Source organism: Cariama cristata, unplaced genomic scaffold (assembly GCF_000690535.1).
Source record: "Cariama cristata isolate BGI_N322 unplaced genomic scaffold, ASM69053v1 scaffold15325, whole genome shotgun sequence".
In the NCBI taxonomy this organism is placed as follows: domain Eukaryota; kingdom Metazoa; phylum Chordata; class Aves; order Cariamiformes; family Cariamidae; genus Cariama; species Cariama cristata.
Window position 1 is genome coordinate 7,919 of NW_009615912.1, and position 11,136 is coordinate 19,054.

Here is an 11,136-nt window from a genome sequence, read left to right on the forward strand (position 1 = left end):
AAAGACATGGGCGAGGCAGTTGGTTTCCAGCTCTCAAATGTCCACGGACCACTTAAAGCATTGGCAGGATAAACGCCTGAGAAGGTGCCACTCGGCCACGACGACAGGAACCTAAGGAAGCATCTGCCTCATGTGGAGGGCTCTGCTCCTCCCCATAGGGTGGATGACAGCCCATCACCCTATAGTTCCCTGGAGCCAGAGCTGGGCTAAGCTTGGGCTGGGAAGGAGCAGACAACCTTTCCTGCTAAACTCTGCGAACAGAAGCCACTGGAGCCCTCTTGTAAGAGGAAGGGGGAGTGCAGGGATGTTTGCAGCGTGTTTATTGGAGAAGTGCTCTAGGCAAGTGATGCTGGTCTCTGAGGAGAGGTTACTTGGTCTTGCTTTCCCCCAGCGGGATCTGGAGGAGCGTGGGAGACTGTTCCATGATGCGTACCAGCAGCTGGTCAATGTAGTTCTCCAGTTCATGGATGTGCTCCTCCTTCTTGCTCAGCTCTTTCTCTCTCTGCAGTAGAAGCTGGATGAGTTCGTCGTGGGTCAAGTGATAATACTTGGCTGACTGGTCCAGTACGGCGGGGTCCTGTGGTAGAAACCAAGAGAAACATTCAGCGAGTCAAATGAAAAACCGCTGCTCCCTTTAGCATTTGCAAGATGCAGCAACAACCAAAGCCATAGTTTTTTTGACATCTGTCTTCTTTCCAGATCTGACCTGATGAGCCCAAGACCTTGTGCAGCTATCACATCCTGCCTTTACAAAGCAGCTTTCCCACGTGCCACACCGTCCTCCAAAAATACTGGAGACAGAACAACCGCCCAGACATCCAGGCCAATGCAGCATCCTCCATATGGCTAGAGATGACCACGGAGCACTTCTACCAGCTGAGTGGATCGCTTAACAGGGTTTCCCCAAAGACTCTGTCAAACCTCTCTCCTCCAACAGTTAAAAGCTAAGGGGATGGGCACAGCGGAGCCCATTAGCCTGGCATAATGAGGCCTGCCATTACCTACTTCTCCTTTCCGGGGCTTCCCCCTTCCCCAGTCCTCCAGCAGCAGGCCTGGATGAAGGCAGAGGAAGAGAACTAAGAGCTGAAAAGCTCTTCAGGAGCTCCCAGAGGACGAGAGCCCGGGGGTGTGAGGTCTCCCAGCAGAGCTGGGCCTGCCAGCCAGGCTGGAGCAGCACAGGGGAGCAGGACCCAGACAGAGCTCGTCCCAGAAAAGTTGAAATGCTCGTAACCCACAACATGAACTACCTGTGGCAGTAGGTATTTTCCTTGCCTTAGCATTTGAAATACAGCCAGGCAAGCAGCATTTGAGCAAGGCTCCAAGAAGCACTTTCCCTCTGCCTCTGCCAGGAGAAAAGAAACTTCAATCAGACAGCTATCACATCCTGCACCTTTCTTGTCTTGTAGATAACCAGGCATTCGCTCACAGACTGTAAAATAAAAACCCCAAACCAAAGCAAGCAACGGGAGAAGAACAATGGGGTGAGGAGAGCCAGAGACCAGGTCACGGAGGAAGGGAGGCCAGCAGGAGGCTGGGCAACCTGGACCAAGGATGTCAGGGTTAACACACGTGGTTCTGCTCACACTGTGGCAGGACCCCATTCTACCTCCTCCAGCACCAGTTTTCTGCACCTCTGTCACCAAGTACAGAACATCTGGAGCAGATGGGAACGCAGCTCTCACCTCAGCGGTAGGTTCCTACCTTTAACTTCTTTGAGTCTGTTTTCTCCGGCTGAGAGGACGGAGCCACGGGCTGCACGCTGCTCGTGGTGACTGTCTTCAGCTTCTCCAGGCCGTTGCTCAGAGCGGTCGTCAGGCTGGACCTCTGCTGCTGCTTCTTCTCACTGGAGACCTCTTGCACCGCAGCGCTGATGGGTTTCACTGGGTGAGGACTAAGGAGAACAAGGAGGTTGGACAGTTAACACTCTCCCGAGCTGGGGAGTGACGCTGCTGGCTCTCCCTATGGTTTTTATGGGGATGGGACCCACTGATCAAATTTAGTCAGCTCTACACAGCTAAATCCTCTGTGTCTGTGTTACTCAAAGCTTGCCTGCTCCGAGGAGAGAGAGGAGACCCAGCGTCCTGCAGGGCAGGGCAGCCCACAGTGCTCTCCGGCACTGTTTCCACCCAGAGATGAGATACGGAGCCCCAGGACACGTGTTTGGCTGAGATACAAAACAGATCCCCACACCCACGCCTATGCTGCTCAGTCCACACTGAGAGTGCTGTGGGTCAAACCTCCTGCCTGCCAGGTGTTGGGACAGCTGGGGGAACTTAACCCAGGTCCAACGTAATCGGAGGCTGCTACATCCACTGTGCAGAGGGGCACCTTGCTGCCTAGGAGCCCCCAGATCAGTGTTTGTGGTCAGCACTGATGCTTCGGGGTTGCTCCTGCACTGCTGGGCATCAGTTCCTGCACTGCCTCAGCCCAAGAGCTGGGCTCCACCTGCCTGGAAGACACCACAGAATTCGCCCCTCTTCACTAACCAAACGGGAGGGCGAGGAGACCGTATTTGAATGCACCTTCTCACGCAGTTAAGGGGGAATTACATTTTCATTTATTTTTGCCTCACTCTTCACCCAAAAGATTGTTTCTGGGCTTAAACAAAGTACATTTGCTTTTCAGCATGATGGAAAGAGAAGTGACCTGATGCTACCTTCCTGCAAGGAACAGGCAGACCTGCGTACCATCCTCGGGGTGAAAAGATCACAAAATCTAACCGGGAGCTCTGCAAAGCCTCTGCACTCATCAGATACAGCAGCCACCCTGTAAAGGGTGATAATCCCAACTGCTGCGAGTCCAAACACCACCGCAGGGGAAGGGGGACGTCTTGCTCACAGGAGTTCTCAAACAAGATGGGCAAGCGCAGTCTCTCTTTAGAAGTGGGGAGCTCAGGGTGTTGGTAGGAGGGGTTGTGGGAGGGAGAGTAACACCCACGGTCACTGGGCTGGGACAGACACCTCTCAAGTCCAGCTTGTGCTGTAACCACTTGACTGTGCTTTCTTTCCATCTTGAAAGCAGAGCAGGTGGCTTTCAACCCTGCTCCAGGACAGAGATGACCGGTGAGGCTGGGACAAAGAAACCATCATACAAGGCATCAGGTCGATGGCCCAAGTCCTCAAGGCTGGTGTCCTCGTATCTTGTCAGTGGTGATGAGATCAGGACATACCAAACAGTCTCCCCATTGTGCTGACAGGGCACGTCTAGAAGTCCTCTTCAACCACGATGATGCCTCCCATCATCCATTTGCTAGGAGAGGACAGCAACGGTCGCCACTGAGCAGCTCCAACAAGCCGAAGGATCAACACCCCTTTGTCAAAACTCTCCAAGCACGTGGACAGAGCCCAGGGTTCCTGGGCAGCTTGAAAGGATGGAGAGGGATCCCACGAACCTAAGTGGGAGTCGACTGACAGCATCAGGGGTTGGAGAAGTTGCTGTTCTGCACATCAGCCTCAAGCACTCTCCACTGTGGACTAAACCCTTCACCAGCAGAGCTACAAACACCATGATGCCACATTACAAGTGGTCCAGCAGTCGTCTGGTTGTTACGATGTAAAATGGGGTGAGGGTGAACCGGACTGGAGCCCATGCACAGATCCTGAAAAATTGCTCATTCCCAAGTCCTTTAAAAAACCAGAAGTAATGACTTTGCTTGCTTGAACTGCTGCTAGCCTCCTTCCCAGCCCAAAATGAGTGGGGTTCACTGCAGGATCGGGGGAAGACAGCTCTACTACCACCATAGGGCTTCTACCGCTCCTCAAAACACAGTGTTCGGGAAGGAGAGCGGCTGAGGAGCCACCAGGACTGCTCATCACAGCCAGACCTGACGATAAGCAGCCCCAAATGCCCCCATCGCCTCATGCATCCCCACAGCCAGCGCACAGACTAAGACCAGAGTACGGCTGCAGAAGCAGGAGGCTGACACCCCTAAGCAAGAGCTCTGTAGGGCACTGCCTGGCTGTCACGAACACTCAAAGCATTTTAAACCTCTGAAGGGGACCTTTTTTGGACCAAACTTACCAAGGCCACTCTACAGAATGAAAACCAGCCTTGGGATACCAGCGGGATAGCTTGGATGCATTCTGAAAGCAAGGGGGACATTTCCCACTGCAAGTCTGGTGGTAGGCAGCTTTCAGTCCCGTTGCCATTGGGAACACATTAATTTCTGCAGAGTTGGAAAAGGTATTTAAAAACAAAAAAAAGAAAAAAAATCATTATTTCACTCCCTCCTTCTGAGAGGGTGCTGTGTGCAGGGCTCCTGCTGAGCAAAGCAGGGGCTCTGCCCCCTCGGCTTGTCATTCTGAGAGGATCCGAAAGCAGGAGGCTTTCCTCCTCCTGCGTCCCGTCCCGCCCCGGGATGGTCGGCATCGGGTACTTCCAGGGGAGCGGAGCTTGCTTCACGCCTCATAGCCACGTCTGAAGTCCTGATGGATCTGCCGAGAAGTTGGACCTGTTTCCATCCTCCAGTCGATGAATGTAACCATGAGAGTAGAATTGCTCACACCGACAGCCTGCTTAATCCAGTACTGCATCTCCGAGTGGACCTAAGACTACGATGAAACACCTCAGGATGACAGTGGCACAGCCCCGGTCCCTCTCTCTGAGCAAGCCTTGCTGCGTCACAGCACAGCTTTCACCGATGCTCCTGTGGTCGTCGCTAAGCACAGTGAAAAACTGGGGAGCAAACAGCAACTTGGAAATGAAGTCTTTATCATCCCATTAAGATGCTTCTCACAGAGAACAAGACAACGGAAACCAGACTCTCGTGGGTAAGCTGCTGTGCCTGCAGTAGCAAACAGCACCTGAGGGCCAGCCCTCCGTGGAGACAGGGTCGACGGGAGGAAAGGGGATGGCTGAACTCGGGATCAGCAGCTCTTTTCCCAGGTCTGTCTGCGGATGTGGCAAGTCACTCCCTGAGCTCCAAGGGCTCCACAAGGAATGCATTCAGATCACCACGACTGGCACGATTTAACCTGAAACCTCGTTTTCGGAAGGGGACGATTCTGCTGCACTCCTGACATCAGGAAGGCACAAAGCAGCACATGCCAATACCGCCTTGGCCCCTGTGATGTCCCCAATCCTGTCACCTCCACGTGCCATGACACGCCGCAATAGTCACACAGCTGAGTTCCCGATCGATGGGTAAGGAGCTGCACAACTGCTGGGCTCCTCCAAGGCAGTGGAGTCCCCAGAGCACCGTCATGGGCTGTCCCTTAGGTCCCACCTGTACCAGGGGATGTGACCAGAGACACCTTCCCATCCCGCCCTTCCCCAACGAGCGGAAAGGGAAGACTCCGTACACTTGAGTGTTGGAACTGATGCTCCGAGCACCCACCTTATCCCAGTGGCAAGAGTTTTGTGGCGAGAGCCGTCCCTTGCTGCAGGAGAGCGGGGAAGGATCTGCAAATGCAATCCCATCACGTGCTCTTCGGGCCTCTGAATTCCCCGGCTGCATCTTCAAATCTGGCACACAAGAAGCTGTTCCAGGAGGACACAACCTCCCAGCTCACTGTCACCAGGCAGTGCCCCAGCCAGACTAAGCGGGAGGTGCTGGTGTCACTCAGATATACAGGTCTACCAATTCACTTGCCATCTGGAACAGGATGACCAGCGGAAAACCACTCTGGCCACCTGGGAGGAGCCATGGGACCCCACACCCAGTTCCCATCCCTCCTGAGGAAGGCACATAACCCCAGCACACCACAACTCTCAATAACCCACACCAGGTACCAGCTCCTCCTTTATCTGATGGAAGAGGAAGACACTTTTGTCCGCGCTAAGCCTGTTCTAAGTTTGAAGTCTTTCCTTTTTCCTTCCACTTTTTTCTACCGTATCTTTTCCCTGTCTAAGTGCCACTGACCAGCCTAACAGGAGACGATTCTAGGAAAGGCAAGCATCACCACAGGGACCCAGAAAAGGGCCTTTCCACCCTGCCTCGCTCTCTCCCCATGACAACTAGTCACACCTCCCCAACCTGCAGATCCTCAGAGCCCTCCACAGAGACCTCAATAACTCTTCAAAGCTTCTTGGATCACAGCAGCGAGTATCCAAAACATCCACGTTTTACAGGCAGAGAAACCAGAGCAGAGATGTTCAAGGACTTCTCAGACACGTGTCATGACAGAAGCCAGCACTGATACGACAACCAGCTCTTAGGTCCAAGCCCACTTTCCTCCCACGAGCCAGTCAGCCCTCGGGTGGATGCACAGCCAAGCCCGAAGATGACTGTGAGCACATACTAATGACAAAGAGAGCCCTGGCACTACACTTCTCTCATTGCCTAATTTCACGTTTTTGGGATTGCAGGACACTTCTCTTTCCATGAAACATAATAAACATCACCAAAATTCAGGAAGTTTCTATATACCTGCTATCTGCAAATTTTGAACAAGGTTATTTGTTGGAGGATGAATAATCCAATTAAGAATGATTTGAGGATCTGGCCTCAATACAGAAAAAAAAAAAAAATCAGTTAACAGACTAATTTCTTGCTGGTCTTTGCTCTCGAGGTCATTTTGCACATCAGATGCATGCTCAAATCAAGGAGGGATTCCCCACGCAGATGGACTGGAGCTCAGCTAAGTTCTGCTGTCCCCATCCTCCTGCCCTCTCTCTCCCCAGGGCCGTGACCAATATTATTCTTGGGCCAGATGAGATTTTATCATTTCAGCGCCCCCATGAAGCTCCATGTGCCTTCTGTGGCAGAAGTGAGGCTGATCAAATAAATCACTGCTAGAAGACCCAGGTCCCCACGTAAATCATAACAGCTTGATCCTTGATCCTCTGGGCGGACAAAGCCCACCACAATCCTCTCTTGCCGGGGCAGACCAGGGGAAGGTGTACCAGGAAAACTAGATGAACTGAAGGACACAGAGCAAGACTCCATGCCCGAAACTCAGCATCTTTCTCTGCTTCACGGCATTTCTACAAGCCCAAGACTGACCTGGGAGGAGAAACAGCCCCTTCTTTCCTCTCAGGCACTGTACCTCCACGGTACCCCCCTTTCCCACTCCCGTTACCCTCAAGGCTAAGTCCCATTTGCTTCATAACCAACAGGCATCTCGGCAGGACGGAGGGGAGAACGGCATTTTGCCACTGCCCTGGTGAATTATTTTTTTTTGGCTATGGAGAGAAGAAGGTTTTTAGTACCTGATGGTCATTTTAAAAGGAAAGAAACCAAGGCTGAATTAATGAAAAGGGAAGGGGCAGTAGCTATGCACATGCCATGAAGAAACTCATGAGAGCATTAATGGCTGGAAACTTTCCTGGCAGACATGGAAAAGGCACCTATTTTGCAAGCACAGGGAAGATGATGGAGCCAAAATTAGCACTGAGTGAAATGCGGATGCAGTTGTGCTGTGGCTGAATTTTCAGCTGGGGCAGGTCTCGGACGCATCAAACCGTTTGCTCTAGTCTAGGGCAAACACGGGACACCAGTGGCCATTCCCCACCATGATCCAAGAGAGCCAAGGCTTCAAGCTGTTCAGGCTGGACTCTCTGGGACCACAGGAGGGTGAGGGAAGAGGACCTGCAGCAACACGTGGAGTGGCCTCCTTGGAGTCAGAGCAACCGTGAAGTGCTGACACTGAGCCGGGGTCCACTTATCGGCCCCTCGATAAGAGCAGAAGGGAGACAGGGTTCACCTCTACCAAATACACACCCTTCGCCTTCCCCGGAGTGCTCACCTGGTCATCTGCTGGAAAAAGGGCTTCTCAGCTGGCTGTGTCTCCCTGGGCAAAACCACGAGCGCTGAAGCTTGTGTGTCACCGGACTGCGGCAAAGGGCAGGGCTGGGCGGCTGCGCGGCTGGTCGCGGCAGGGACCCCGCTGCTCGCGGGGCACGCAACAGGGGAAGGGAAATCAAACTGTTTAGGGTTAGTTGCAGCCACAAGGAAAGGGGTGGAAAAGGCCAAGGGCTGGCTGTCATGCAGGGATGGAGGCTTGCCTAGCGGGTCTTCGGGAAGGTTAGTGGGCTGGAAGCCTTGCCCAAGGGCTTGCTCTTGGAGGCTGGTGAAGCTGAAGCCTCCCTGACCAAGCCTTTCGGGCAGCACAGCTTGAACAGGGAGGGGGTCTGCTGGCTTCTCCACAAAGGGATTGCTTGGGGCATTTGGGACGAGTGCCAGAGCAAAGGGATTTCTCGGGGCTGAAGCGTCCCGCTCGCACCTCTCCTCTGCCCTATCTGGCTTCCAGAAATCAGCCTTCTTGAAGTCTATCCTGCTGTCTGCCGAGCATCGGCGCCACGGCCCCTCAGGCTCGCTGGCGGGGGGTCTGCCCTGCTCTGCCTCCCGGGGAGGGCTGGCCCCTGGCTCGGGGGCACACAGGTTGGCCTTCTGCTTGCCCGGCGGGGCTGGCCACCGGCCCGTGCTGCCCCTCACCATCACCCCATGCCGGCTCCAGCTGCGGTGGGCTCTCCCTATGTGCTAACCTTTGGGGTCGTGCCGCTGGGCCGAGACCTGTGGGGTGACCAGCTGCCTCCTGCTCTTCCAGAGCCGTCCAGAAGATTTCCGGCTGGCCCAGGTCTAGCTTGGAAGGGGGGTTTAGTCCCGACACACTGAGCTCCTCAGGGAACGACTCTCGTTCAGAAGCCATCTCCCACTCAGCACCGTCTGTGACCCCCTTCAGATGGGATAAACCTGGCTGGCTCCAGCTCTCCTTAGCACCCGACTGGCCTAATCCATCTAGGGAGAACTTCGATGGGCAAGTCTCGAACTGCTCAGCCGCACCCGTCTCGTTCATCTCTGGCTGGTCTTCCCCCAAAGAGGTGTCCTCTTCTGCCAGCTCGCTAGCTCTCGCCTCCAAATTAGCTGCTGAGTCCGCAGTGGCAGATTCGGCATCCTCAGAGACCGGGAACTCACTCCCGGCTTCAGCTACATCCACTCCCGGTGTGGGCGGGCTGGGAGACGACGGGACAGAGGGCTCGCTGCTCAGACGGCTCCTCAGCAGCTCCACGTCTGCCTTCGGGCCCTCCACGTCTTCCCATCGCTCCTCGCTGCCTCGCTGCCTCGGCTGCGGGTCACCAGCATCCTCCTCCTCACCATCCCCTCCACCGCCCGCCTGGGGGGTTGGGGGGGCGGCGCGGCCGAGCCAGCTGCCATCTCCTCCCTCTCTCGGGGACCTGTCCATGGAGAGAGGACAACGTGCCTCTCGCGAATGTCAGAGCTGAGTTTTACACCGCTTTCGCTGGCCTCGAGCCGCATGCTAGCCTGGAGCCGGTAGACCGAGGTCCGTATGTCGAATGCTTCCTCCTCGCTACCAGCACCCTGGGGCTCCGTCCCTGGCTCGGGGGCCATGGGGAACCGTCGTCCTGCCACATCTGCGAGCACCCGCGGGGGCACGGCCACCACGTTGCTGCCTGGCAGGGTTTCGGAGGCGAGCTCGGGGGGGAAGGTGCTTCTGGGCAACACGCAAGCAGCAGCACGAGATCCACTTTTCACTTCGAAGGTGCCTTCGCTGAGGAAGGCTGGCCGCGGGCTGAATCCACTCTCCTGACCCACGCACTCCTGCCCAGCCACGCTTTGGGTGCTCTCTGACAGGTCAGGAGCAGTTTCGGTGGCTATGGTCATCCATCCGTTTGTCCCTGCACTAGAGGGTTCCTCCTCATTACTGTCCCCCTCCTCCCTAGCACTATTTTCAGCAGTTAACGATGTCGAAGCCACTTTTTCCCCTGGGTTTCCCGATGTAAACGCGGCTGTCCAAACTGTAGGCGTGCTGCTTTTCCTTCTTCTTCCCATCGACCCCGCAGACACAGGGCTCAGCACATCCTCTATCACAGTCGCTTCTTGGGTTGTGCTCACCAAGTTTGCTCCCACATCTAAACTAGAGAAATTTGTCCAAGACCGTAGAGTTGCAGGCATTTCGCTGCCAATTTGTGCATCAGCCTTTTCAAATACCTTTGTCCCCTTCTCGTGAGCCGGCTCAGCCAATCTTTCCGTTGGGCTGGCTGCATCGGGATCATCAATGAAAGCCATGCCTTCCGCCGCCACCGAAGCAAAGAAGTTTTCCTTCTCTGGTTCTGGTTTGAGCCTGCTGGTCGCAAAGGCATCGAAGGTCTCGTCCCACTCCGAGAGGGGAGGAGGGACAGCAGGTTTCTCGTCCGGAAGAGGAAGGTCTCCTTGTGATGGGGGAGTAGTTTCTGGAACGGGGACACAAACGCTTTTGGCTGGAGACTCCCTCTCCGGGTCGTTATGTCCTAGGGAGGCAGAGGGACTGCAATCCTCAGAGGAATAAAAGTTCCCAGCGACCTCTGTTGAAGCATGCGGCCCAGACGGGAAACTAGAGAAAAAGTGAGTAGGTGAAGGAGAATTTAGTACCTGGTCAGCGAGGAGGTCCTCAAAGAAGGGATTGCTCTGCAGGGAGTTGAGGAATGGGTTGGTAGGGGACAAGCATCCGGACTGACTGTCTCCAGGAGCAGGAGAGAGGTTAGCGCTTGGCATGCTAGCGAGATGGGCTACAGCGGCAGGAGGAAACTGGGCAGGGGAGCAGGGAGGAAAATGAGAAGGAGCATCTGAGCTGGTTTCTACCTGAGGAGACACTTCCAGGCTGTGGAGGGAAGACAAAACAGTCCTCCTGGTTAATGCTGTGACAGTGCTGTAAGCATACACCACACACACTACAAACGCTTCGGTTCAAAGCAATGCAATGATCAAATACATACTCGTCTCTTTTGTTAGGCAGAGCAATGATTATGGAGTCAAGGCGTGGAAAGGGCATGCACGACAAAAAGGAAAGGGCAGCCCTTCTTCTAGAACAGTCCTCCACATTTCCCCTTTCTGCCTTAGCAAGCCCTAAGACCCAGGAGCCCCAGAGGTTTTTTTCCCACCTCCTGCAGCCCAAGGACTCGGCTCATTTTTTTTGGTGCCGAGGCTGGTGCGTACCAAGGGCAGGCTGCACACGAGGAGCCGGGCTGGGCTCTTGGATCAGCGTTACTTGAGCCAGTAAGAGCGCGCAGGAGCGAGTCTTTCCCAGTTTACCCCAGTGCCTCGTTACTTGTTCGGCAATATATCAGGATGAGAGCGGACGCGGTGCTCCCTCTCGCACAGGAGGGAGGATAGCGTGGCTGTGGGCGGCCAAGGAACAAGAGCCGAGCAGGAGGGAGCACGTGGCCAGGATGCGGCCCTGGCTCCGCTCTTGACTCTGC

General features: G+C 54.9%; 1 protein-coding gene across 1 annotated transcript in view; it reads right to left on the reverse strand.

Annotated features, from left to right (window-relative positions):
- Window positions 1–367: 367 nt before the first annotated feature.
- Window positions 368–11,136, reverse strand: part of RAB11FIP5 (RAB11 family interacting protein 5 (class I)) — a gene marked incomplete at its 5' end in the record, with an annotated part of 22,830 nt that continues 12,061 nt past the window's right edge. The window contains 2 exons of the mRNA XM_009699987.1: window positions 368–577; window positions 1,702–1,891. Of these exons, the coding sequence (XP_009698289.1) occupies window positions 368–577; window positions 1,702–1,891 (400 nt within the window). The remainder of the gene's footprint in view (window positions 578–1,701; window positions 1,892–11,136) is intronic.